At 40.6% G+C, this 27,582-nt stretch overlaps 2 protein-coding genes across 3 annotated transcripts; one reads left to right on the top strand and one right to left on the bottom strand.

Moving 5' to 3' along the window:
• Positions 1 to 10,849: 10,849 nt before the first annotated feature.
• lpxn (leupaxin) lies at positions 10,850 to 18,589 on the bottom strand. Of its 2 annotated transcripts, XM_083940158.1 has the most exons (9): positions 18,565 to 18,589; positions 17,510 to 17,595; positions 17,230 to 17,297; positions 16,636 to 16,732; positions 16,124 to 16,381; positions 15,792 to 15,965; positions 14,764 to 14,845; positions 14,505 to 14,653; positions 10,850 to 12,718 (listed from the first exon to the last, which is right to left on the bottom strand). In XM_083940158.1, the coding sequence occupies exons 1-9, from the start codon at positions 18,575 to 18,577 to the stop codon at positions 12,452 to 12,454; spliced, it is 1,194 nt and encodes a 397-aa protein (XP_083796284.1). In that variant the 5' UTR covers positions 18,578 to 18,589; the 3' UTR covers positions 10,850 to 12,451. The 2 variants fall into 2 exon arrangements, with proteins under 2 accessions (XP_083796284.1, XP_083796285.1); XM_083940159.1 differs by lacking the exon at positions 17,230 to 17,297 and having other exon boundaries at positions 18,565 to 18,575.
• Positions 18,590 to 20,219: 1,630 nt separating this feature from the next.
• On the top strand, positions 20,220 to 27,512 carry scyl3 (SCY1-like, kinase-like 3). Its single transcript, XM_083940152.1, has 14 exons — positions 20,220 to 20,434; positions 20,554 to 20,741; positions 21,599 to 21,784; positions 21,982 to 22,095; positions 22,181 to 22,237; positions 22,330 to 22,432; positions 22,575 to 22,686; positions 22,943 to 23,020; positions 23,110 to 23,249; positions 23,417 to 23,607; positions 23,988 to 24,159; positions 25,332 to 25,502; positions 25,616 to 26,415; positions 26,905 to 27,512. The coding sequence occupies exons 2-14, from the start codon at positions 20,577 to 20,579 to the stop codon at positions 26,965 to 26,967; spliced, it is 2,352 nt and encodes a 783-aa protein (XP_083796278.1). The 5' UTR covers positions 20,220 to 20,434; positions 20,554 to 20,576; the 3' UTR covers positions 26,968 to 27,512.
• Positions 27,513 to 27,582: the final 70 nt, after the last annotated feature.

Here is a 27,582-nt window from a genome sequence, read left to right as displayed (position 1 = left end):
CATCTCTTTGGTTTTTGGTTCTGTTTATTTTCAAGATCAATGCGCGGTTCTGTAACACTTGGCTGGTCTGCCTCCTCAAACCCAAAGACTTAAGTTCATGTGTCAGCATGTCATCTAAATGCGAGACATGAAGGGAGGAGGAGAGAGAGACAGGGAGCTGCGGGACATGGGAAATTAAAAGACTAGAAACACGAAAGGAAAAAGGTGGAGATGGAGAGCTATTGATGTAAAGAGAAGCAGGAACGCTAGTGAGGGAGATGATTAGGTCTGATTAATGACTCAGTATTGATACAACGCAGACATAATTTATTTCTTTAAAGGGCATATTTCAAGTGTCTAGAATTAATGGTTTGTCGAAAGAGGGCAGAGCAGGAGGCGGTAGGAGCTTTCATGATCTGTCTCCATAATTACAACCTGGATGTGGAGACGCAGACACACATAGACAGCGACACAGGTCCACACTTAAGTACACACACACTCTCACACACACACACACACACACACACACACACACTGCAGACTTCTTTCTGCTCTCTGGGCTTTGTTCCTACAGCTACTCTTCACTCACACATAGAGCTGTTCTGGAGCTTGACAGGGAGCAGAGCAGCTGTCAACAGGCCCAGAACTGTCAAGAAGTAGACTGTGCTACCACGCTACACTGCTACTCACACACATACACACACACACACACACACACACACACACACACACACACACACACACACACACACTGTTATAAACACAAATCCATACATGCAGTTGAAACATGTCAAATAGCATGGCTTCTATGACAAAATACACACAAACACACGCATAGTAGGTCAAGAGACACATTAAACAGCATAGCTTGTATGACTGAACTGTAATACACACACACAAAGAATAGAAACACATTAAACAGCATGACCCTTATGACTGGATACACAAACACACACCCAGAGACAAATACACAAATAGTCTTCCCATGAAAGGTTTAGTGAGGTAATTTTCTGCTTCTTCAGCTGATCCTGAACATGTGTCAAGGTTTATACTGTAATCTACTGTAAGAGGCTGAGAAAAGAAAATACACAGACTTTCATTTCTCCATTTATTTATGGTCTTGCCCGCAGCTCTGTTTGGGCTGCCATGTGTGCGTGTATGTGTACAGTATGATGATATCATTAACCACTTACTATGACTTACCTTGGTATTAACTACTTCACTGCACTAGGCAGATAATCTGTGAACATTGTCTTAGATTTAGTCCCAAAACATCATCATCTTATAGAGTCAAGATTTCCCTGGAGTAAACTCTTTTAGCAAACCAAAGCTTAGAGTATAGCTCAGTTCCTCATGGCTCGAGTTCAACCCATCAATAACATCATGATGACAGCCTCCAGTCTCCACCTGGCCTCATAGAAGATGAATTACAGCCTGAATCCACTCGACTCTCAGTGGAGGGCATGCTGGGAGCCTTAATGTCCCATCAGGGAGGCCAGTAATAGTAGCAGCAATACAGATGAAACTGTATCAGTAGACGTACTTTAACCTGCAAGCTTTTGCACTCATTCTGTACAGCAAGTAACTAAACATGTATGATAGATTATGTTTGAAACTTGATGTGTTTCAGTGACAGCAGCAAGAGGGTTCGTGGTTCGAATCTCGGCTGGGGCCCTTCTGTTTGGCGTTTGCATGTTCTCCCCGTTTCTGCCTGGGTTCTCCGGCTTCCTCTCACAGTCCAAAGACATGCATGTGTAGGTCAATTGATGACTCTAAATTGCCCGTAGGTGTGAATGGTTGTCTGTCTCTGTTTGACTCTATGTGCCCTGCGTTAGACTGGTGTCCTATCCAAGAACAAGCGGTTGAAGATGGATGGATGGATGGATGGATGGATGGATGGATGGATGAATGGTTAAATATAGTCACTGTATTTTAGACAAAGCTATTCCCTGTGGGACTGTACTTAGGCACATTGGTACATTGTGGGGGTCATTCCTATGTTCCCAGGGTCCTCATTGCAAGATATTGGTACGGGCTATCTTCACAGATCAAATTGCCATAGAACAAAGGGACATTTTTTCAACAAATACAGTTTGAATGGTAAAAATCAATTCAGCCACTGTGTCAAAAGTTAAGAAAAAATGTCTGCAAATTTGAGGGTGTATTGTTTACAAAAGGAATAACATCCTTAGGCTATAAGCGGTAAGTGTGTGATTTCAATATAAGGGAAACATTTGCATTGAACATTTGACCTAGGGAGAACATTGCTGATAACATAAAAACCTATTTGAAATGTCTCCTTAATGTGTCATATTAAGAGAATAAGAGGTACATAGATAAAAAAAAAAAAATAGTACAGCATGTTAAACCTCTGCAGACTTGCTGGGTTTCCAAGCTTTACCTGCCAAACACCAGTCATGTACTGTGCAGGCATGAAGTGTTACAAAGGGAGACTCTAGCAGCGCCTGCTGACCACTGTGGCCTGATGAGAGCAGTCCCGTCTGACTGCAGAGGGTTAAATCATACGTTACACTCTGGGGAGTTCAGAACTCTGCAGCTGACTCAGTGAGAAAGTTGGTTGATTTATGAGCCGGAGCTGAGCCTAGCCTAGTCTACTGGATCGAGGTACGCCACCATGATTGAAAGTCACATCCCAGCCAATGTACCGACCACTCACTCACCACACAGCACATGCCCAGAGATAACTGTGTTCTGTTTTGATATCATAGGGTCTGAAATTAAGTTGACTGAGTAGTATTTAAAAAGTAATTTGAGCACACAGGATACAGAGCCCCTCATAAGTCCCCGTATTTTCTGCCATTTTATCTTTGCCCTCCTCTCCTCTCACCCCGATTAAATACTGAATATGTAATATAAGTCCATAACTAAAAAATCCTGAATCTCAGTTTTTTTTTACATATATTAAAAATGAGATAATGCAGTCAGTTACTTGATACTTCAAAGGTCACAATTTGATTACATTTTTTTGATCTATTGGAGGGTAGGGGGTGAGGAGGGGGGGGGGGGGGTGGTTCAGCACTTGTTGGTTTACATAAAGCATAATGTCATCTGTGACTTCAGGGAAGCAGGAGGATTTAACCAGTAAGATGTGTCTTCTGACATGCGCAAGTAGGCTTTGGTGATCTTTGACTTTTTTCTAGTGCCACTGTAAGGTTTACATTTGTAGTTTTGAGCAAAATATCTTCACACCTATTGAATAGACAGATGCTAACATTAGTTTCAGATGTTCATGTTCCCTTCAGGAGGACTTTATTCATTTTGGTGACCACCTGACTTTTCCTCCATCACCATCATCCGGTCAAATTTTTAATGTGTCCAATTCTTTGGTTTATGATTGAATACCTGTAGCTACAACTAATGACATTCAGACTCAGCTGTACTTTCCATTATGCTAAATGAGTATGCTAACATGCTAAATGAAGATATTGAACCTAGTAAATATGTTAGCATTGCCATTGTGATCATGTCAGCATGTTGACGTTGCCTTTACGGCATATTGGAGTTATCGTAATTACGGGTTTCTGACTTGTAAATAGTGTTCGCGTTCTTTTCCAAGTTGCAGTATGATTGGGAAGCTCCGATATGTTCGACTTGGTCATAATAAGGTGCTGAAAACCAAACAAACATGGACGCCTCACACAAGTCATGACTCCACCTGAATGTTGTTTAGTATAATTTAACCCACATTAAATGGATATGAACAATGAACAGTATTTTCATCAACCCATCAACCCATGCGCCTCAGGGAGAATTTTTTTAAAAACTGTGCATTGTAGCGACTGCAAGCAGTACATTCTACAATTAAATACTGTTTATGTTTTACTTCTTCCAATTTAATTTATTGACAAAGTGCCACAAGAATGCAATGCTGTCCAGCTGCCAGTATGAAAGTCCTGAATCATACTGCCCCTGATCAGCACAATATATCTTGATGCTCACCCTCATCTTCAGAGAGAGCTTTTGAAACATTGTGTTTCGATGTGGTGCGGGCAGGTCATAACTGGAGTCAGCCAGCAGTTCCAAAGATTGGTCTTATTTTTCTTATTAAAGCAATAAATATTGAACAATCTCCTCAATAAGAACTGGATCAGTTATAAGTTTAAGAAGGGAAAATGAATTTGCATTAACAATAAGTAGGTCACCCATAGGAAAAACACATTATACAGTCACTATCATTAATCATTTTATAGTCCAAAAGTATATTCATTTGACATTTGTTTTATTATTCTGTTTGGTCATAAAATGCTAATGGTGTGACTTATGACAACCACTTGGCTTACTTCTATAATTGTTATACAAGTGCAAACTATTCTACTGTTTTCTCAAAGAAAACATTAGTTTCTACCTACTGTATCTGATATTGTCGCTGCTGCTCCTCCTGCTCTTACTGATCATTTGGTCGAGTGTACAGAACATCTTTACTTTTATCTCTGTTCTTGCCTTTCACATCTATGTGTTACAACATCAAACAGTACACATAAAAGCCTCTCTGCGGCACTGGAAAGAGTCTCTTAAAATGTGTTTCTCATTTCATGCTATTATCATATCACTGGACATGTCCACATGCAACTTTTGTTTTGCGGACTGTGGATTCAGAGAGTAAATGAGCCACAGAGTCAGTAATTTGAGCTCTAATCCCGCCGTAAACCCTGACGGAGGCTCAACTGTTTAGTGGAAACATTTCCGAAGCCAGACATCATTCGGTGAAGGAAAGTGAAGAAGATGTTGATTAAAATGACTGAATAATCCTAGAGTTCCTGTTTGTCTTGGCTTTGTTAGTTGCTATGTGACAATGATGTGTGTGAGAGGAAGAGGAAGAGAGAAAGAGAGAGCTGTTAAGCTTGATGGAGAGAGTGAGTTTCTGGTGTAACAGGGAAAGAAAATGTGGTGTAAAAAATCACAAGGTTTTGGTCTGTTTTTGTCTGTGAAGGAAAAACTGATGGATGGATCCTTTCATAAATCATCAATCATAAAACTGTTTTAAGATACAGTAAACGAATGGGAGCCACCTACTGTACTGTCAAACACAATCTTATATATATATAAGATTATCTTACAGTATATATATAGTGTTCATAAGATGTATATATATATATATATATATATATATATATATACAGTTGACTGACTTTTTTCTGTATAATCACATATTTTCCAACAAAAATAAAGTTTTGCAAACTGAAATATATACTTTTATATAATTTCTAACTAGGGTTTATGAATGAATTGCTTCTCTGCATTTGTGTTATTGATTTCAACAAATAGAAAATATGTGCTATATGTTGTTTCAAATCATGTATCCAAGTTTTAAGTAATATCACACATTTGATTAATTCCACTGGCCATTTAAAAGGAAGTGAGATTTTAAGATTATATATGACATTTATTTATATATGATTTGGCCTTTTTATTATCTGTTTTATTTAATTTCCTAGTACAGCTGAAGATCGACAAGAAAGGGGTTTGAGAGAGAGGGGATGGCACGCAGCATAGGGCCACATGTTGGAGTCGAACCAGGCTGCTGTGGCAAGACCTTTTAGCTTCTGCATATACAGTGTATATATATATATACAGTATATAAATATATATACATATACATATAGCCTGCTCTACTGCTAAGCCACCGGGCAGCCCTAAATATGACATTTTAGAACTTCTTTTGATTGCAGTATATCTTCAGAGAGAACTTTCTGTAAAAGGGCTCCGCTGCCTTTACAGTTGAATGGAACCGGAGTGACTGAAGTTGCAGGATTATAAAGGTGAAAAAGTCACCTTTATGATGAAAGCAATGTGGTGGTTTTGAATTACTGCACACTAAATCATTTTTATGCAAAGAAGTTACTCCAGTTCCATCATAGCGAGTTGTTGGATGAGCCCTGGGCTCAGACAAGGGCTTATGATTGCATCTTAATGGGTTTAGTGGGAACAGGGTGTCACAGAATGTACTGGGGAATTAGTAATTTGAAAAATGTCTCCTTTGACTCAAAGGTTTGGAGCAAACTACTAATGTGTCCTTCAGCGCTGAAAACCTGAATCATCTCAGTCCAATTTAAACGGATGTTCTGTCAAACACACCAGAGCTAAGGTGCTGGAAAATGAACACCTGCTAATGAAATTACTGTAAAACCCAATTGGAGTCGCCAGGGTGAGATTTGTGCATTGAGTGTGTTTCACCATTAAACTCATTACAGTGTAATTATATGCTTCCATATTTGTGTGTATGTTACTGTCCAGGAGTGTGAGGCTCTACACAAAGTTTCCCAGTGTTTTCCATAGCAGGCATGTTGGATGATTGACTAGAGGCCCCAGCCTTGTGGGCTCTCCCTGCAGTGCCTGTGATTTATCAACCAGCCGGCCCTGATCTCTGCTCCTCACGGGGCTTCCCAGCCCTCAACAAACCTCCATGAGCTTTGTCTAAACCCAGGAGGCCATTCAGCTCTCAGGCAACAGGGCCATATTGCGGTTAACCATCACTCTTTAAAACAAATCTTATAATGATCCATACTGTGTAGCTGCTACAGAGGCAGCGGATTTGGATCAGAGCTATATTCCCAATTGGCCCAGTCCCAGTCTGCTCACTGTCTGACCCCTGGTCCAACCCTCAGCCTTGCCACCCAGTCTTAGCCAAGAGCTGCTTCCATACAAACAATGCAGGGCAGCAATGGAGATCCAAGTCTGAACAATCCCCACTCCAGTGTCGAATTCCCTACCATAACCCAGTTTCAACCCCTGTGAAAACCTGGTCTGAACCTAAGTTTTTTTAAAACCAATGTCCTGTGATCTTAAGCAAGAACTCAGCCAAGTCATTAGAGACTTGCCCACTATTCAAAACATGTTCTAACAATTACAAGAAGGGTTTAATTTTCTCCATCGATCGCAAGGTTTCCCCGAACCTTTCACAGACTCTGGCACACTGTACCCACACATGGACACAATGAAGCAGCATAATGAAACCATCTATCTTCTTGACACTAAAGGCCAGCATACAGAAGGAGCTTACTGTCTTAGTAATCTTTCTCATAACCCCAGCAAGGTTGGACTGCACCGTGCATCGGATAAATGCACCGTGCTGTCTTTCTCCCTGTTGAGCATGGAGGTCCAACTGAGAGACTTGGCAGGAGATGTAAGGGAGATGAGACAAAGACAAGCAGTGGAGGAATAGAAGCTGAAGTGTTTTGAAGTTGTCTTGAGAACCTCCCATCGTGTCCCTCTCGGGAGCTGACTCCATTTAACCAATAAACTGGAGACCCCGAGTTCACTTGGTTAAGGATCAGCGAGCGCACAGAGAAGGCAGTGATGCTCACACAGATATGCTTTGTGTCAACCAAACCCAACAAGACCATAGTTTTCTTGGCTTTGCATGTGTGTGAGAATGAAAGACGGAAAGGGAGACAGAGACCAAACTAATAAATAGTGATGTGTTTATGTGTGTGCATGTGTTTTGCATCTGTGTGCGTGATACTAAACCCGTAGATAGCGTGCATATGTTTGAATTGATTTGTTTGCATGTATATGCATTTGTACGGTGGGTAAGCTGGAGATATTTGTATTAACTTGTTTTTGTGTTTGTGCATGTTTGAGCATGTCTGTGCATGTCGTTGTGTAGATCAAACCCAAGAGTTCATGAATAGAAAATCCACAAATAGTATTTACGAGTTAGTTGGGTTTGTGTGCGTGCGTGCGTGTGTGTGTGTGTGTGTGTGTGTGTGTGTGTGTGTGTGTGTGTGTGTGTGTGTGTGTGTGTGTGTGTGTGTGTGTGTGTGTGTGTGTGTGTGTGTGTGTGTGTGTGTGTGTGTGTGTGTGCGTGTGCGTGTGCGTGTGCGTGTGCGTGTGTGTGTGTGCGTGCACATTTATAAGCCTGCTGGTGTATGAGAGAGTGTGAGATAGTAAGGAGCACTCAGTGTTGGGCCAAGGACAACAAGAAGTTCCTCTTGGACAGAGGAGCTAGTCATGAATCAGGTGTGATACCTGCACTCAGCATCAGCAGAACGCCAAAATAAACACACCCAAAAGTGGAGCCGCGCTGCAGCAGCTCAACTTCTCTCTGTGTGGAAGTAATAACTGAGGTGTTGAAGTTGTCACTTTTCCTCTGCTGTTAAAAACACACTCATTTCAGCTCTCAGACAGACACACTCTATTTCACTGAGGACTTTGCCCTCTGAACAGGCTCTGTAAGCTTACGAGCTCACCTCTGCGGAGCACTAAAATTTGCATCTACTTGTTTGGCTACTAACGATGGACACACCAACTCTTTCCAGGTCAGATTACTTTAGTCCTTTATATAATGATTTTCTGACCGTTCATGTCGCAGTAGCCTTGTGGTCTCGCTTCTGCAAGCTGACTGCTGTACAGTTTCGGGATCAGAGGTTATAACAGCTTCAAAATGTAATGAAGTGGCTAAAACATTCAGCAAACAAGTCAGAATTAATTGAATTATTGCCCAGTATTTCCCAGTCTTCTTTGGAGCACTAACAGCTGTTCAATTCAGTCATAACATTGAACTCACTGTGTTTCTAAAGACACGTGCCTTATCCCCAAGGACTCACAACACAAACAAAGATGATGACTGGAAGTGACAGGTGCTTACGTGTCATATTGTTTTGACCGTAATTATGAGCAACCGAGATGGAAAAATGGTTTCAGCCTCCTAGTTGTAAATCCAACATGGAGATATCGGGAATTACTGACATATACATATTTTCCACTTGAGGAAAATAACTAGAAAAGGTCTCAAAGCCTTCCAAGCTGGCAGTTACTTCTAGATAAAAAAAAGAAAAGTCTAATATTAACACTAATAACGTCAATTCAGCTGATTTAAAAGGAATTTTGTTTAAATCTGGTTTCAATTATTGATAAACTGCTTCAATTACGTAACACTGAAAAACGAACTCAAAAAACGAATACAAAATGTTGGACTCATTGCATTTTATATTATTCATATAATATATATATATCCCTTTAGAGCACTGTGTTCATTTCAGAGTGATGTATCTGCATTCACTTTTATTCCTAATAGATGACCTGTTAAGATCTTCGGTACATACATGACATGCATGGTGTGTTACAGTAATCTGATCCATCCGTATTTTACTGCACCTACTGGAGCTGTGATTTCACTTTGTCAGGACTGATTTGCAACTGGAGTTGTCTCCAGCTGGCGTTTTCATACATGTGTATCTACTAGCAAAATGTGCTGATTAATGAGTGAGTCTGTACCTAAGACCTATCCGACAGTTATGGGTTCAAAGCTGATGTGAACCGTTGGGTTTACAGGGATGGGCAGCGCCAGGCAGGCGTAGCCCACAGTGGAGCTGAATAGGTCTGGACAGGCTGCTCTACCGTCCCCACCAGGGGTGGCCAAGGGGACAGGGAATTTACAGGAGAGGAGGTAAGTGTTGGGTTTCAGTGTCACGCAGGAGTAACTCTTGCAACTACACTCTTCAACCCCTGCCCTCCTCACCCTGCCTCCCTGATCACCAGTACCCATTATGTTCCAGTATATACCTCACTCCCTTTCCCTCCCCCATTGAGCTCTAGCTGCCATCTCATGGCCCAGTGGGCTTCTAGACTGTTTGTACTTCTTTCATTGCTGTAAATGTCACCTGAGTTTTACTCACTCTGCTTTCCACAGACGGCCCTTTATTTGCCACCCTTGTAAAAAGACCCCCGCTCACATTTCATGTTATATCATTTTTACTATGTGCTAGAGAACCCCTTTCCTCCCTACTCACTCAGCCATACGAACACTTTTTTCTGTGAATGCCAGAACTTTTTACCTTGCATCATATTTTTGTTTTCTACATTTTTACTCAAGACTTCGCAAAAACCTCCGCTGTTGTTTGTATATAAGTAAATACAGTCGACAACTAGAGTGAGTGGTCTGTTTCAGAGGTTTTCTGTGAATCTAAATTTAAGCTAACCACTAGTTTATGGCTATTTGATGTCGGGAAGCGAGTGTTAAACAAGTATTGCCACTTATAAGACTGTGTTGGCAAGTCTGTTCCGACTAGCATGCGGTTTTGACAGTGAAAGGTGCAGAAATAGACATTTATAATGCTAGGATGAACATAATCTCCCCTCAAGTCATGTGAAATATTACAGATGTGTCACACGCCAAGGTCTCAGATCAGATCCAAGTTGATGTTGTTGTACGTATGGTTCATGTTGGAAAGTGAACTTCCTCTTGTGTCTTTAACACAAAATTTCAAATCTCTCAGGTGTGTTTAAACATATTTAACATTTAACATTACAGTGTGTGTTTGAGTTCGGTCAGAATCTGGGAACATGGCTGTAAGATCATTAAACACTTAACGATCTTGGATTTTGACTGAACATGATACATTTACACTTCTTCCATGATGTAAGGTCCGTATTCTGTGGAGGCTGTGAGAGGCCTGGTCTGACTGTGATGACAGCATGATTAATGCCCGCCTCCGTTCCCACTCACACTCTAACTACACAGCAAGTCAAAGTGACTTGAAGAAAAGCTGAAGAAAACTGCCTGCAGGGCCGATAAAAGGAGCCAGTGTTCATCTGAAGATAAGACACTGTTTGATAAGACAGCGTTTGACATTGGCAAAAAGTCAGAACTCAGTAGCTACCTTTATTATTTAAATTTATTAAGTAAGTATATATATAATGCTCATTTTTAGGTCCATACTTTAACAGTAGTGTGAGTTTTTACTTACAGAACATATGTACATACTTTAATGTAAAAAAACACACATTTTATAAACACATTATAATCTCATAATGTCTGTCTGAATATACTTACTCTCTGTCTGAAATGCTCTGTTTTAGCACCAGTCTCTTTAAGACCCCCTCCAGGAAAAAGCCCAGTCTGCTCTGATTGGTCAGCCTTTCCGGGTCTTTTGCATCTGCGTCTCTGCACCGTCATTGCAGATGGGGAATGACTGTAACGACACTGTGGCTGCACTTTCTACCTATATACAGTATGGTATGGTACGGACTGTGTGCATTTCTCTGTGGATTGAGCGTTTTGTTACTTTCACAGTATTTTAATAGCAGCTCGACCTGCTTTACAATAAAAAAGACAGGGAAATCTCACTTTTTACAATATGGGACCTTTAATTTACTTTTCTGATGTACTCCTTATCACTCAATCATTTTACTTAATTTCTTATACAATAGCTTAATTAATTGTTTTTCCAGCTTCAATTGGTTTCAATTTCTAGTACTGCATGAAAATCAGTTGCAGAGATTTTCATAATTTTTGAAATGGCTTATCAATTGACAATTGTCGCATTATCCTTGGTGGTTTGTTCAAGGTCATACAGATGTCAGATGTTTGAAAGCTGGCTCCTGAAAAATGCACTAACAACTGATATTGCTGTAAAATGAAATATGAGGCAATGTGAATTATTTTTGCTTCATGCATACATCTTCTTCACTTCAGACTTATATGATGCATAGAAGATGGCAGATAAATAAATGAATCCCCAGGAAAAGGGCAGATCCCTCAATTAATTCAAGAGCATAATATCTCTCCTGATCTAAACTATGAGTTATCAGTGGAAGTGAAAAAAAAAATGTCAGGCAACATAAAAATGGGCCCAGACACACAAGGTGCATTACCAAAAATACATTTACTCTAAAACACTTTGTGGCTGATTCAGCCCTCAACAGTCAAAGTGAGTTGCTGAAGAGATGCAGTGATGTGAAGCAGCTCCTTCTGAAACCACCTTTGTTCACCTCACTATGTCCATTAATCTTCCATGGGTGTCTAATAAAGGAGCCTGTATGGAGAATGAAGAGGTTGTTTGAATCCAGTTCATGCCAGAGGCCAAATGGTAAGTCAGGGTAAGAGGAAACTCAGGTTGGCACGCCGATTCCATGCCAGTCACTGCCAATACAAGCTATCAGGCCACATAGACAAGCCCCTTGACAAACAGCTCCGAACTGCCAGAGAGTATCTCCAGACTGCCAAGTCTCATGGCAAACAGAGGATATCTTAATGGAAACCACAGATTAAACCTGCACTTCTGTGTTTTTCTTTCTCCATTTATACATTTTATGTCATCATGATGTATGAAATCCCATAAAATTGAGCCCAAGTGTCAGCAACACACCTTTTAGATCTATCAAAAGTTCACACGCTTTCTTAAATGTTTTTATCATGGGAAATGGATATTTTCCTCGTATTTTACAACCACTTTATTATTTATGTTACAATATGAGCATTTTTCCCTTGATATTTGTGCACAATCTATTAATACTTTATGTCAAGTTTCATGTTACACACTCTTAATTTGTAATTCATTAAAATGTCAGGTACTGCTGTTGGCCATGAAGTTCTGAAAAAGTTAAACTTATTGCTCATCTGTACCTATAAAAATACTCTAATTTAATGTAAAAATAGTATAGTTGTCTCGTTTAATTTATCACTCATACTATGACAGTGCTGAGTTATTTGTATGGTATTCACTATGTCTCACACAAAGAGTTTGTCAAAGCAGGCCGAGCAGTATGGCTTCCCTTTCTGCTCCTTGAAGATGCCTTGGCTGAGCTGCCGCAGACAGAAGGCGCAAACAAAGTGCTCTGGGTGAAACTTGCGATTGAGTGCGGAGATGCAGCGGCCGGTGATGGGCTCATCGCAGCCCCCACACAGAGTGCCCTGCCGGGAGTGGAAGTGCTGTGAGCAGAGGGGTCGACCTTCCTGCTCCATGAAACAGCCGTCAGTGAAAGGCTTCAGACAGTCCTGGATAAAAGAACAGAAGAGAAACATAGGGAAAGTGATGAAGGAAAATATTGAAAAGAGGGTGAATAGATTAGAGATGGTAACATCAAGGAGCAGAATTATAATAGTGTTAAATCTGGTTTTATTATACATGATAGATTATTTCAATATGGAGATTTAGTTACTAAAACATGACAACTTCATGGTGTGTTCAAGGACATGCCGACATTAGATATTCGAAACTAAAATTAGCAAAAAGGGGATAATGGATGCCATGAATAGGATGATATGAATTTATATATGGCTGGTTTGGCAGCTTGCAAAATGTGCCTGTCAATATGTTGAGAAAGTTAAAACCCTGTTACAGCTGTGTTTCACCAATCCATTAGGGTCTACAGTCATGCTGTTGGGTCTGTCATCAGCATGCTAACATGCTTCCACTTGTTAGCTTAAAAACATTTTAAAAAGTTAAACAATAAACTCGCAATACATCTGAGGCTGATGGGAATGTCATGAGTTTATCATAGAGCCATGATGCCACATGGCTAAAACCTGTTATATCATTTTCGTTGCGTGCTGTGTACCTCCATGTCATCCATTACAGTCAAGGAAGGTACTTATCACTTCTTACAACATAAACAGAGTCTGCAGGGGGGGATTCTGCACATGGTTTCTCTTGGCAGACATTTTAACTTGTCATAGCTGTAAAAGCACATTAGCGATGGCTCTGTTCCACTTATATATGCCAGTAGGCCCTGACAGTATGCCAGCATGCACAACTCTGGGGCCCTGGCACAGAAACACCTGAATAGAACTATTAATGACTTCAGTAACACCTGTTTTTGAAAAGGCAAAATGTCCACTGGGAGTCTGGGAAAGCTCAGTGTCAATGTAGCTAAAACTATAGATATGTTTGAGGATTTTAGAATATTTTGTAGTTGTGGGTTTTGTGCTTTAATGGTATGAAAATGTCTCTACTGTTGACAGGACCAGGCTGCAGCACAACATGGTGAGAGTGGCCAGAGAGATCAAAGGTGCTACTTTCTATAACTACCTCATTTATTTTCAGCAGGATGTTGATTAAAAAAAAGGCTCGGCCACTTTTGTGTGTCCACAGCATCCTCTTAATGGAGAGGTTGACCTCCTGACCTCCTCCTGAGTTAGATGTAGGTAGCAGAGGGCCAGGCAAAATCCTGACCTTGCTCATAATGACTGCTCCGTGTAAAACAATGTTTAGGTTCTGGGATAATGGTGAGATGCTGGTTGTGAAGGTGATGATAAAACTGCAGTAATGGGTTAGGTGGTCATAGTTGGATTTATTCCATGTTCCATGTGATGTTGTTAATCTTAATTGTATTTATGTTATTTTGAGCGGTAGGCTTTAAGAGCATTATATTTTATCCTGTTCAGGTTTATGAACATTGTTTTTTCAGTCGAGAATGATTTTCTTTAGGGCCCACAAAATATGAAAATTTGCTACCCTATGTCAGAACATCTCTACTGAGAGCGTTTTATGTTTAACAATTTCTAAGAGCTGAGTAAATTAGGAGTAAAGCTGCACACTGAACCGTTTGTGACCAGATGCTGCATACAGAAGAGAATGTAAAAGATACCCACACTGAGGAATATGGTTTCCTTGATTTATTTGCATCATTTCAACCGCAACGTATTCATCAGGCATACGGTTTTCATCAGCCTTGTGGTCAAATTGTTGCAAATAAAGCAAATGTGCGGGTATCTTTCTCATTTATTCCCAGGCTTGTATGTGAGCCAGAGCCGTGTGTGTGGTCTGAGGTAAGAGGCTCACTGCGCAGACGAAGCATTCTGGATGCCAGGTGCCATTGGCTGCAGTCAGGTAGTTCTCCCTCACTGACTCCCCACAGCCTGAGCACTTTGGAGCAAAGAGGTGGTAGAAGTCCTTGCTACAATAGGGCTTTCCATCCTTTTCTAGGAAACCTAGGGCAGGTATAAGACACAAGATTGATTCCAAGTGATAATCCATAAAATGATTTCCAATTGTTTGCTGTGGTTTCCAGTGAAAAGAAATGAATGCACAAGCTTCTCACCATCAGGTCCAAACAGGCCCCCACAGTGTGTGCAGAAGAAGTGGTCGGGGTGCCAGGTCTGGTCCAGAGCCGTCAGGATATTCTGGTAAACCGGTCAGAGACAGAAATATTACTGCATGATTTTACTTCCTTTAAGGATTCATAACTTTTGTCTCATCTAATGGAAGAACAAAAAAATGGATTTTGATCCACATAAAGTGAATCAGTGAAGAAGTTGCATTAGTTTCTGATTAATGACTTTGGTCTGCAGCGTAAGCCAAGACTGCAGAATCCCAATATGACTTTGTGTTTTATTTATTAAGATGACATGTGGGATATGTCTAGAAAAATTAGCTACATCCTACTGTATGTCATCATCCAATCTTCAAAAGATTATTGTATAAATACATGGATGTAGTATATGGCAGACCAAATTAGAATCAGAGCACAAAGGCACATGTGGCATTTCAGTATATGACAAAAGTTCCTTTTGTTTTGAAAAAACTAACTTTTTTTACCAGCATCAACACAGTAAACAACTAGAATTACCGCCTTGAAGTTGTACACCGCCGTCAACCAGTAAAGATGCAGTCTGTATCCAAACTGTTCTGACTTACATAATATATGTAGTGACGACTTTGAAGGAATTTAATAAAGGTATTCAGTATATTTTTAGGCGCAAACAAATGTCTCTCCATATGTTCCTGAGTTATGAAACATTATGATGTCACAGTGAAGTTGACCTTTGACCTTTTTGATATAAAATGTCATCACTTCAGCATTTTATTCGATTTGACATTGACTGTGAAATGTTGTCGTAATTTGCCTAGGAATTATTGAGTCAAACACGTTTTGTGAGATCACAGTGACCTTGACCTTTGATCTCCAAAATCTTATCAGTTAATCCTTGAGTCCAAGAGGATGTTTGTGCCACATTTGAACAAATTCCCTCATGGTGAGATATCGGGCTCATGACAATGGGATAGTCAGACAAACTGAAAGCATAATGCATGCGGCTGCGGCTGTTGTCGGGGCGGAAGTCTTCTCACCTGCACAATGGGCCCCTTGCAGTAGGCACAACGAGGAGAGAAGAGCTGATGGTAGTCTTTGTCACAATACGGCCGTCCCTCTCTCTCAAAGAAGCCTGTGGTGCTCAGCTCCATCTTACATGCCACACATACAAAGTGTTCAGGATGCCACACTTCACCCAGTGCCGTGATCATCTACAGGGGGGAAGAAAAGAGTGTAGAACTAGTTAGAATTTCCACCACTTTTTTGTCCTGTGTTCACATGTATAAGGCTGAATGTTATTTTATTTTTGGTGAAATCTACAGAACATAGATGTCTATGCTTGCCCATTTGTTTCTGATGCTTATTGTACCTTTCCCCCAATGCATTTATTGCAGGAGGCACAGTGGCCCTTGGCCGTGGTGCGCACGCCAATCTTCTCCAAGTCAGAGCTCAGCCCTCCTAGCAGGTCATCTATACTGTCGGTTTTCTTGCTTGTGGGCCTGGCGTTTGCATCTGAACCTGCTGTGCTGCTGCTGCTCTCTTTGTTCTCATTTTGCCCACCTTCAGTTTTTCTTTTCACAGACTGTTTTTGTGTAAGAGGTGGTGGGGTCGTTGAGGAACCTGGATCCTAAATGACGATACAAATAAGCACAAATACGTATTGTTTTAGCAATGCATTTGATAAATATGTAATGTTAAAGTTGGTGCTTAACAGTGTTCCTGTACTGAAACTCTACAACTTGAGGCTGTGCAGGGTTGACATCAGTACAATGCTGCCCTCTGTTGTTAAACCTGATTCATTTCACTCATGTTTGGAAAGCTACATGTCGACTGGAATAGAAAGGAAAACGTTGCTCATGCACTTGCAGACACTGCACTCACCACTTGTCCCAGACCTAACATATCCTGCAAGATAGCGTCCAACTCCCTCGTGGGTGAGTCAGGGGTCATGGAAGCCGCCACAGGAGCTGGTAGATCACTAAAACCCGGAGAGGAGCAAATTAGAATATCTCTCACTCTCAAATTAACCTCTGAGAACACTAACTACCACATGAATACTGTACAAATGCCTGTTGTGGGAAAGCTGTGTCTCTCAATATAATCTGAGGGTGATATTTTACAATAGCAACGTAGAGATATGAACTTCAGAAAAACACAGAAAACTGTACTAAAAATACAAATTTAAAAAGAATGCATACTGAAATAGGGGGACAGTTATGATCTGAGGTCATTTGCAATATTTCTGAGGGGAGATCTCTCAAAGATTATGATAGAAAATATTTCTGGCATTAAAATTGAAGTTTAAAAGTAGACAGTTAAGACAGTATGATATGTAGTGTTAATTAAGATGCTTAAAAAGGGGGGAGACCTTAGAATACACTACAATGCAATGAATTTCAAGTAATTTCCTGCTTCTAATTCACATTTGACGTAATGTTAATGTGAATCAGAGGACAGGAAGAGCTTGTGCTTCACCTGTAGACGTTTGAGCTGGCTGGGCTTTTTACTTTCTTCATAAGTCCAACATAACCTGCACCTGACACCTGCGGACACACAACCAAAATACACCAGTCATTGTCTCTGACTGATCGACTGGTTCAGTCTGATCGTATGATTTGTTGTTTTAGTGAAGTCGTGTAAACTCTTCAACTGCTTGGTTGCCACTAAATGTCAGGTTCGAGTAGGACCGAAAAAGGTGATAATTAAAATTCTGTAGTTATGATACAGTGTACGTTTGTAATTTTTGTGTCTTCACCTCTCCAGCAGTTGGATCATTGCTCCTGTTCTCGTTGACCCTCTCTGAACCCTCTGGATTCAGGGCCAGCTCCTCCAACAGCAAATCTGTGGCAGGATACAGGCCATAAATCTTCTAACCACATATATAAACATAAATGCATATGCAGGTATGCGTACTCATACATACAACCATTCACACAAGACACCCACTGAAACACATTGGCAGCACTCTCTGGGTGTTATCTGGGTGTTAGCATTTCTTTGGTCTGAAATACGTATTTCCTGTGAAGTACGATAGAGTGCACCTCGATGTGCAGATAAAGGTGCTTTAGGGGTAGTTTGAGGTTGTTTCATCAAGTCGGCTTCCTCAGGAAGTGATGGCGGCATGTTGCAGAAGTGAAACCAATGTTGCAAAACCCTTGTGACAAATATTACACCAAATTCAACTTTCTTTCACGCAATGTAAACCCACACATTTGAGAAATATATTTGTGTTATTAAAGTCTTTGTAGGGACGTACAACATGGCTGATTAAAAGAAAAGAATAGAGCGCTATTGTCTTTGACACTTGATGGGTCTATTTTCGAACAAATTAAATCAAATTGTTGTGTTTGGCATGACATAGGTTGTATGGTTTGATGATCAGTGAAGCCCAATCTTTTGGATTTATAATGATCTTTTTGAGAGTCCTGGCTAAAAGTTCAGCATAGTTTACCAACGATAAACAGCATGATTGAAATTACATTGCAAAACAACACCAAGACACAGTAACCACACAGTGTAAAAAAAAAGTTATTCAAATACTAACACGGTGAACTGCATTTAAAAGTAAGTATATAATGCACTTTTATAGGCTACTGTACTTTGTATGAGTCACAGAATATGTAATGTAAAGCACAGTCATATTCTACGGTCAGTTATTCTTTTCAGTTCTATTTCCTACATCAATTGTAAATCTAAGCACCTCACACTGAATGTTTTAAAATTACAATAATCATTTAATTTCTAAAAATCTCTCCTCGGATCAATTTGAGGATAATAAGCAGCATAAAAAGTGAGAGGCAGTTGTCTTACCGAGCTCGTCCATGTTGTCTCCTGCTCTCACTTGAGAATGAACGTATGCTCTTTTTTGGGTTTTTTTTTTTTTGCTGCTGGTTAGTTACTAAGGTAACTGGACCAAAATTGAATCTGATCGAAACCATCACTTCCTCTGAAGTTTTTTTTTCTTTCCGTTTGTTACTGAAGCAGAAGGATCAGATGTTGTGGTTTCTTTGTGAAGAGGAAAGAACAACGTCTTAAACTGAGACAATAACATATTTTTGTGTTCAGTTCATTACGTTTAAGTCTGATACAACCTCATTATGAGTGTCTATGCTTTTATGCATATAATATGCATATTTATGTATATATCAGTATGTTTATACACCCACAGTACTGGAAACATGATCTCCAACTTCAGATTACTGTAAGTGTTTTAAGGTAGGGTGTTTATTTGTATATTTTCAGACACAGTGGCAATTTAACATGCTGTACATAAGCGAAAGAAATGCATTTAAAGACACAAGAAAGTGGAAAACAAAAACAACAAATATGTAGAATAGAAATTAAAAATAATACATTTTAAAAATAGACAAAAGGAGAACAAGAAAAACAATTTCAGTGCTCTCTCGGGGCTTCTCCACCACTGTTTCACAGACAACTGATTATCAATTTATAATTATTTGTATTTTGATAACTTCTTCAATACAAAGCACAAACCAAATACATGTCTTGATGGGTTGAGTTTTAACAATTAAAAGTACAAACACACTAACTCAATGATATGATCTGAAGTAGAAAAAGAGCATCTTAACAGTAACATGTAACAACCCAATTTACAAAAGCAAAAAAAAGCATGCTTTAGTAACAATAAAAAAATCCCATTAGAGAAATATTGTTTACATCATTTGTTTAATGTTTGATGTTACTGTTTTTACAGGTCATAGCAGCTACACTTTTGCCCATAAAGTTGGAATAATTTTGTTTTTTAGTCACTTTCCTCTTTTATTTTATTTATATGTGGTTTTATTTTCACTGTGATATGTTTGAAAGGGATTGATCAATAAAGTTTTGAGAATACATACAGTTTATCTGTCAAGAATAATTCACATTATCACAATCATTTCATGAGAAGAGGTAAAAATAGATTTCATTCCAACATTATGGGCAACAGTGTACATTGCAACCAGCAAAATAAGAACGGTCCCTTTAAGCACCACATGACTGTCACGACCCTGGTTTTGCTTTTACCACCTCCAGGAATCTTAAATATCTTCCTTACTTTATAACAAAGACACACATGAACACAGACTCTCATCCCCACAAGCCCAATGACATTTTAAGTTACTGTACATTTTAAGTGTACAGTTTCTATTTTCATTTCAGTCCCCATGATGGAAGTCACCTCTCGCACCACTTTGGTCGCAACCATTATCTTTTTAGCGCAGGGGTGTTTCTGCTTTAGTATAACTTTAAAACTTAGAATTAAGCTAACTAATGTTAAAGAAAAAAAGGCGGTGTGAGTCTACAAAATAAGGAATACAATTTCCCCAAACTATAGCAAATACGCCTCGGTGACTAATGTGTCACATTTTATGAAGTACTCCGGCCCCCCTGCTCATTGGTTCCGTCATTTACCGGAAGAGTCCGTGTTTACAGCGCAGCTTTCGCTCCACGTTAGCATCGTTGATTTGTCGAGAAGTCAATAGGAATTTATATTGCTTATGCTTATGTAACTAACAGACATTTTTTTTTAATCGCGTGATACATTTTAGCATGATTGTTTGGAGGCGGGGGCGCCACCGACACGCGTAGCAATGACGCTAACGTAGCTCCGTGGTTAGCCAGATACACTAACATCACTAGATAACTTCTCACTCAGCAGCGGTGCAGCCAACGCAAACAGGTATCATTGTCAACCAGTATACTATATGTGCATGTTTAACGACTGACTGCGATACCACGTTTGGTTTGCATGTTTGACACCCCTCTGTCCACCCCTCCTCGACATTGTTTTCCTTCCAGGTTCAGGAACCAGCGCGGCGGCCATGGGTGCGGAGAGCAGCGCGGTGCGGAGCTGTACCCTGGAGGAGCCGCTCCTGACCCTGCCCTCCGGACTCACCATGTACTCGGCGATGCTCCAGGATGGAAAGCCTGCATCCGTGTTTGTTCACAAGCGAGGAAATGAGGACAAAGTCAACAAAGCTGCTAAGGTAAGTTATGTTAAGTTGCCACTTTGCGCACAAGCTTGCTGGATAAATACTGTATATAGATATTATTATTATTATTATTATTATTATTATTATTATTATAATAGATATTGCAACTTGCTGCTGCTCATGGATGAATTGTTGGGTCTCTGTAAATCATGAATAAGTCATAGAGTGTGGTCTTGTAAAGTGTCTTGAGATAACTTTTGTCATGATGTGGCTCTAAAAAATAAAATTGTCCTGATGTGAGAATCAGAAACTGAATCAGCTTTATTGGCCAAAAATGTTGTGTCTCTGTAAATCAAAAATAAATCAGTGGGGTTAAGACCCACTCTTTATTTAAAGTGTTTCTGAGATAACTTTTGTTGTGATTTGTCACTGTGAATAGAATCAAATTGAATTGAAGTCTCCTCCTGATATATCACACTGCTTAGTAGTTGTAGTTTAGTGTGTCTCTTGCACATACAAGTTTGAAGTCCACCATCATAAAAGTACTACATTGCAGTAGTTAAGCATGCATCCTTAACATTACAGTGCAACCTTAGCTCCTCATCCAGTCGTGTACAAATGATGTGGGTCTCAGAGGTGAATTTTTTGGATAATTTGGCTGCAGCATAGTCTTTACAGTCATTCTGCTCTGAGGAGACCTACCCCTAAATTCACTAGTGTCACCATCACATCATAACATTTCTATAAAATCAATACACTGAAAGGTCTTTAGGATTTCCATTGACAGCAGTATGAACTGGATTGAAATAGCTAATTAGTGGGTTTTGGCACTCAGGCTGCATAACCAGTTCCCATACATGGCTTTTTTTTTTTGCATCGGCTGCGGGAATTAAAGATATATTTCATTTCAGCACCTGAAGACCTTGAGGCACCCGTGCCTGCTGCGCTTCCTGTCCTGCTCGGTGCAGGACGGCGGCATCCACCTGGTGACGGAGCGTGTACAGCCCCTGGAACTGCTGTTGGACAGCCTCTCCCCTGAGGAAATCTGCGCAGGCATCTACGACCTCCTGCAAGCACTTGTGTTTCTGCACGAGAGGGTAAGCAAAAAAAGAAGCGCGGAGGAGTTGCAAGTGTCTAAATGCATGTGATTAATGAATAAGAGACTGGCAAACGAGCCAGGAGGCATCGTTATGAAAAGTAACGACTGCGTTTCACGGTAGTTGTAGGCCATTTGGTGTCTGTCTGTGTTAAACAGGCATGGGTGAGTTCATAACTTGTCTTCCTTAACCACCAGGGCAAGTCAAGCCACAACAATGTCTGCATTTCATCCGTATTTGTTGGTGAAGATGGTCATTGGAAACTGGGAGGGATGGAGACCGTCTGCAAGTTTTCTGAAGCAACGCCTGAGGTAAGACATAGAATAATGGGTCGTTTTTTTTTTTTGTTCTACCAAAAATTAACTGACTTGACTGACTGGTATATCAACTCCTCAGTTTCTCGCAAGCATTCAGAATGTGAGAGAGACCGTCTGCATTCCTCCAGAAGAGCAGGTACATATAAGCAAATTAAAGGTAGTGATGGGGAAAATGGAGGAGCTTCCCTCTTTTTGCTCAAAAGTTCTCATGAAACATGTTGTGGACAGGTGGAGGGCTTCAAAATGCTTCCTGATAAAAATGCTCACTCTCGGGACTGTTACTCGTTTGGAGTGATGATGGAGACCATCGTCTCTCTCCTGAACGGCTGTGGTGAGTGGATTGATGGCTTTTCTAATGTCTTCAGTTTATTAATGACCTCAACTGTAATGTTGCATCTTGTCAAATTGTATCAGTACGTACAGGTACCTTGTCATGCACTTATTCCTTCTTCTTTTTCTTCTCTTGTTTCCAGTATCACAGGAGCTGTCTGACAGTCTGCAGAAGACCCTACGGGCGGGTTTGCTGAACTCTGACCCCTTGTCTCGACCCCCACTCAGCTCCCTGTTGACTCATGACTTTTTCAGGTTAGTGTGGTTATGTTTGCTTTTGTCGTTATCAGTACAAATAGAACCCAATACTGCAGTTCCTTGAGTGATAACCCTGAGTAGGTGGCGTCAAGCCGTGCCAAGATGGCGACGCCTGGAGCCACCCACATTGAGCTTTAGTTTGGCTCTTTGGAAACCTATGGGGGGGACATCATGTCCATATTTCTGTACAGTCTATGGTAAATTCTGAAAATAATTTGTTTTCAAACATGCTGCATATTTTTTCTATGAATAGGAGTGACTTCCTGGAAGTGAGGGCTTTTCTGAAGAGTCTGACCATGAAGACAGAAGATGAAAAGAATGAATTCTTTAAGTAAGAATATGGTCTTTTTAAATTCCCTTTTATACTGTATTTTCCCCAAGGGTCCCCTTAACATGCTCTTTGTGTGTTTGTTTGTGTAGGTTTCTTCTAGACAGGGTCCAGAGTCTCCCTGAAGAGCTGATAGCTTCACGCCTTGTCCCCAAACTCCTCAACTCTCTTGTTTTTGCAGAACCCATGGCTGTTAAAAGCTTCCTTCCTCATCTTCTAAGGCCAAAGAAGGGTAATGTGGCATTTTACTGAACTAGTTCTCTTACTGCTAATAATAACTCTGGATCTTTTTATTCCCTACCAAAAAAAACATTCTGTACCTGTCAGGCATAATTGTGTGAAACTTTACGTGGTTGTCGCTCACGCTCCTACTTTTTCACTTTTGATATGTGTGGACAGATTCCAGCGGTGGTGGTAACGATGAAGAATGCCTGCTGTCTTTGTCCCTTTACCGTAAACACGTGATTCCTCAGATTCTCAAGCTCTTCAAGGTCAATGAGGAACACATCCGAATCGTGTTGCTGACTCACATCCACATCTACGCTGAGTTCTTCTCCCACGATGAACTCAAAAACCAGATCCTACCTCAGGTGGAGTGCTGACATAGGACCAGAGTTTCTAACTTTGAGAACAATGAACACTGAACATTTAAAGCAGTAGTTCTACATTTTGAGAAAAGTGCTTATTCAATATGTTTTTCTGAATAGATAGGAAGAGCGATACCACTCTCATGTCTAGGGCAGTGCTTATGGAGTTCGAGCCAGGTGGAGCTTAGCTTAGCATAAAGACTCGACGCAGGGGTGAACAGCTAACCTGGCTCGCTCCAAAAATGTTGAACTGTTCCTTCAATATCTAAAAAAAGATTATGATATTTAAGAATGTGTGTGTTACATTTGAGGGTAGACAAAAATGTTATAATGCAATTCCATCTTAGTTACATTATTCATTTACTTTTTGTTTCCGGGTGCAGGTTTTGTTAGGAATGAGAGACACCAACGATTCCCTGGTTGCCATGACGCTGCAGAGTCTGGCGGTGTTGGTGCCCTTACTGGGGGCTCAAGTGGTGGTCGGTGGAGAGAGGACCAAAGTCTTTAAACGCACCACACCCAACTTCACCAAGTCGACTGAGGTCACCCCTGAAAGTAAGCAACACTTACTTAATGACGATAACAATGAAAGCTGTTATATAAAAGATGTTCATACAATAGTGCATTTAGACATTAAGTTATGTATTTGACTGCCTCTTATCAGTTGGCAGTAGTAAACAACAAAAAAATCCTAGAGTTATAACAGAAAGCAAATGAATGTAAGTGTTGTGAGGAGTGTTTTAACACTGGATCATTATAGACTGTTAAGGCTCCATGTGTCTTTTTTTGTGTTTGTAATGTAGGACAGGTTGGAGATGTGGGTCCATGTTTAGCTCAAGCTTATAGGAAAATACAGCATTGTAGCATTCAACTTTCTAAGTGATCACTTAACCAGTACAGGGAACTGAAATGGTTGTTTGACTACAGGAGCTACCCAGTATTTTGGATAAGCTGAAGTATAGTACGTAAGTAGTACAGGGTATTGGGATCATCTCGTTGTTGGCCTCAAGGCTCAGGAAACTGGTTTTCTGAGTGTGCCAGTTCAAACTAGAAAATCTGGATTTGGATAACTGAACGCCACTCTGGGCTTGGGTAATATACCAGGATATATTATATATATATATAGATATAGATATTCAGCTATGATTTTAAAAATTGTTAACTGAACATATAGTCCTCTTCCTATTAAAGTGACACTGGAGGTGTTGTATTGAGGTGATTTATTGCACCACCAGAGGTCAGTCTGCACTGGTGGAACAGACGGCTGAGCTGAGAAAGATGGGGTGAGGGGTGGGGTGATAACATTACAGGAATAGCAAAGTAAATAAGGAGTGTTTTGGGTTTAGTCCCGATGATAAGGGTGAGCCAAAGTGTGCATGATTGTATTCAACTGCCAGTCTGACACCACCAACTGCACATCATCTCCATTGGAAGAAGGGTGCTTATTTTCTATCTATTCATTATTCTATGGGCCATAAGAATTTCAAACCAGACAGACTTGTGAAAGTGTGTTATTACATAATAAACATGATACATTGTAGACTAGATAATGCCATGTATGCTACAATGCCTTCCAACACAAGCAGCGTTATTTATTTTACACACCATCATATACCATATAAATATCAGGAAGGTATGGAAAAAAAATGTATCGGCCAAAGCCTATTTCACTCATATAGTAAACATTTAATCAACAGCAATGTTACATAACCTCTTTTTTTCTTTAGCTTCCCCTGTTCACATAGTTGGAGGCTCCCACCCTCAGATGGCCCAGCCTTCAAAAGTCTTGAATTTGTTCCCCAGACCGTCAGGGACTGAAGGTCTGGTCCTGGGTCACATTGGTAGTTTAGCAGGCAGCAAGGAGACTCCAAGAAGTTTCCCTCTGGCACCAAAATCAGGTATGATTTTCCCCCCAAAATAATAATATACATTCATATACATATAATAATTTACATTCACAGTTTAACCTTAGTGTATGAGTCTCAGTCTTTTTTTTTTTTACATGTTTCAGATGTCAGTAGACAGATGTCTCTGCCTTTGAACGGTTTTCGTCCGAACAATGAGAGGGAGCCCCTGTCATACAGTCCAGAGCAGAGTGACAGACTAGAAGGTCCAGTGGAAGACTGGCCTGACTGGACCGACCCTGAAGAGAGCGAGAACAGAGACGGACAGTCAGTCCAGATCCACATTCAGGCCTCAGGGAGAGAAGATCCCATCAACAATAGACTGCCACTCTCGCACCCAAGAATGGAAGAGGAGCCGTGGGATGACTTTGAGGACGCTGAACCTACCTCAGACCTCTCCCCTACAGCTCCTTTATCAGACCAAGTTATACTCGCACCACCCAGAGGGGGCGCTACCACACCTGTAAATCATGCTCCTGAAACACTGAGACTGGGTGCCTCCAAACCCCTCAAATTGACCTCAACACTGCGACAATCCACACAGAGCAAGACTACTTCCTCATGGGACGATAGCTGGGCCCAAGAAGAGAGAGACTCACACAGCCCATCAAACCCCAAGCCCAGACCTACAGTGCCACAAAAGGATGGAGGGAGGGGAGGCCTGGGTGAGGAGTTCACCATTAAGGTGAAGAAAAAGGAAGAGCCAGACCCAGAGCTGGATTTGTTTGCAGACATGGTGCCGGACATCAAACTGTGCTCTCCAGCTCTAATGCCACTGGTTGAGAGCAGTTTCAGTGATGCTGGGCTCTCTACGGCCTCTTCAGAAAACACTAAATCTCTGCAGGTCGACTCATCCATCGATCCTGTAACACTCACTGCCAAGTTCGCAGTTGCCAACCTGACTGAGGTGAGTGTGCGTGGTGGTTTTGGTTATTTATTTAACTTATCAGGTTTCCAAGGTGGAAGTAGGACTGAATACTGACTCAATAGTTTTAATTAATGGTGGAGTCTCGAAACCCAAACAAAGACACCCTCTCCTGTCAATGGTCCTTTTTACCTTCACTCTCTTGCACCGGCTGCCTTACTCTGATATTACCGTGGCCTTTCTCTTGTCCTGCGCATGAGCGTGGCTGTTGCTGTTTTGCTAGTGTTGTGTGACTCTGTCCAAGCCATTTCTTCGTTTCCCATTTACAGTTATGTGCACCCCCTTTTCTCAGTGCACATAAAGAATAGACAGCTATTGGACTGGGAGATATTTGCTGAATTTGATTGCAGACTCAACCTTTTTTGTGATCCCTTAATATCCATGTTTAAAAGCCACTTGTTAATGATTGCATAGGCAACGAGGAGCATGAAATATTGTTCTGTTTACATTAACTATTCTTTTTTTTCTCAGACTGAAACAGATGGCTGGGGAGATGGAGATGACCTGAACTGGGAGGATGAGAACGCCTGGTGATGACATTAGATCCGCATGCTTCATTTGGAGGAAAAATACTTGACCAGTGGAAAACTCAAATCTTCAAGATGCACCAAGAAAGCTGCTCCAGTTCTCATTCAACATCACGATGCAGTGAGAGTGATAATGATAGGCAGAGAATTTTTTTTATAACCTGTCGGTTCCTGGATTTCTTATCAATCTGTTCATTGAGAACTTACTTTGAACTGGAAGGATTGGAAGCTTATCAGATGGTGCTGGACAAATGAAGTCATTTTTAACTGTTTGCCAACGAATACTAGTCACTTTGAGATAAATGAGGATCTTAATCAGAGTTTAAGGTCATCCTCTCATCCGCTTCATTTTTTTCTTTTTCTTTTTTAATGTGACAACTTCACTGCTGGCATGAAAATGAAGATAGATATTTTTTGGCAACACAAGACTTGCCCAAAATGTGTCAGGTTTGATTTACAGAAGGCTTGCACTTTGAATGAATGTGAAATAGAAACTACGTAATTTATTAGCTTTTCTGGTTGCTGGTGAAGTAAAGATTTTACTGTATCAAATATGACCCTGTTTTGTTTTATAAGACATTTAAGTTTTATCAAGTAATTACAATTGTTTAAGGCTACGGAG

Source organism: Echiichthys vipera, assembly GCF_963691815.1.
Source record: "Echiichthys vipera genome assembly, chromosome: 3".
Lineage (NCBI taxonomy): Eukaryota > Metazoa > Chordata > Actinopteri > Perciformes > Trachinidae > Echiichthys > Echiichthys vipera.
Note: the sequence above shows the minus strand (reverse complement) of the source record. Positions and strands in the feature narration are given on the sequence as shown.

What these genes read in the sequence shown, in the direction of transcription:
- scyl3 (XM_083940152.1), top strand. Translation starts at nt 20,577, where the DNA reads ATGGGTGCGGAGAGCAGCGCGGTGCGGAGCTGTACCCTGGAGGAGCCG. An exon ending in TTGACTCATGACTTTTTCAG is followed by an intron (nt 22,687 to 22,942) that starts GTTAGTGTGGTT and finishes TTCTATGAATAG; the next exon opens with GAGTGACTTCCTGGAAGTGA. An exon ending in CCCTCTGGCACCAAAATCAG is followed by an intron (nt 25,503 to 25,615) that starts GTATGATTTTCC and finishes TACATGTTTCAG; the next exon opens with ATGTCAGTAGACAGATGTCT.
- lpxn (XM_083940158.1), bottom strand. An exon ending in TGTTAGGTCTGGGACAAGTG is followed by an intron (nt 16,382 to 16,635) that starts GTGAGTGCAGTG and finishes ATCGTCATTTAG; the next exon opens with GATCCAGGTTCCTCAACGAC. An exon ending in GGGCCTGTTTGGACCTGATG is followed by an intron (nt 14,654 to 14,763) that starts GTGAGAAGCTTG and finishes TACCTGCCCTAG; the next exon opens with GTTTCCTAGAAAAGGATGGA.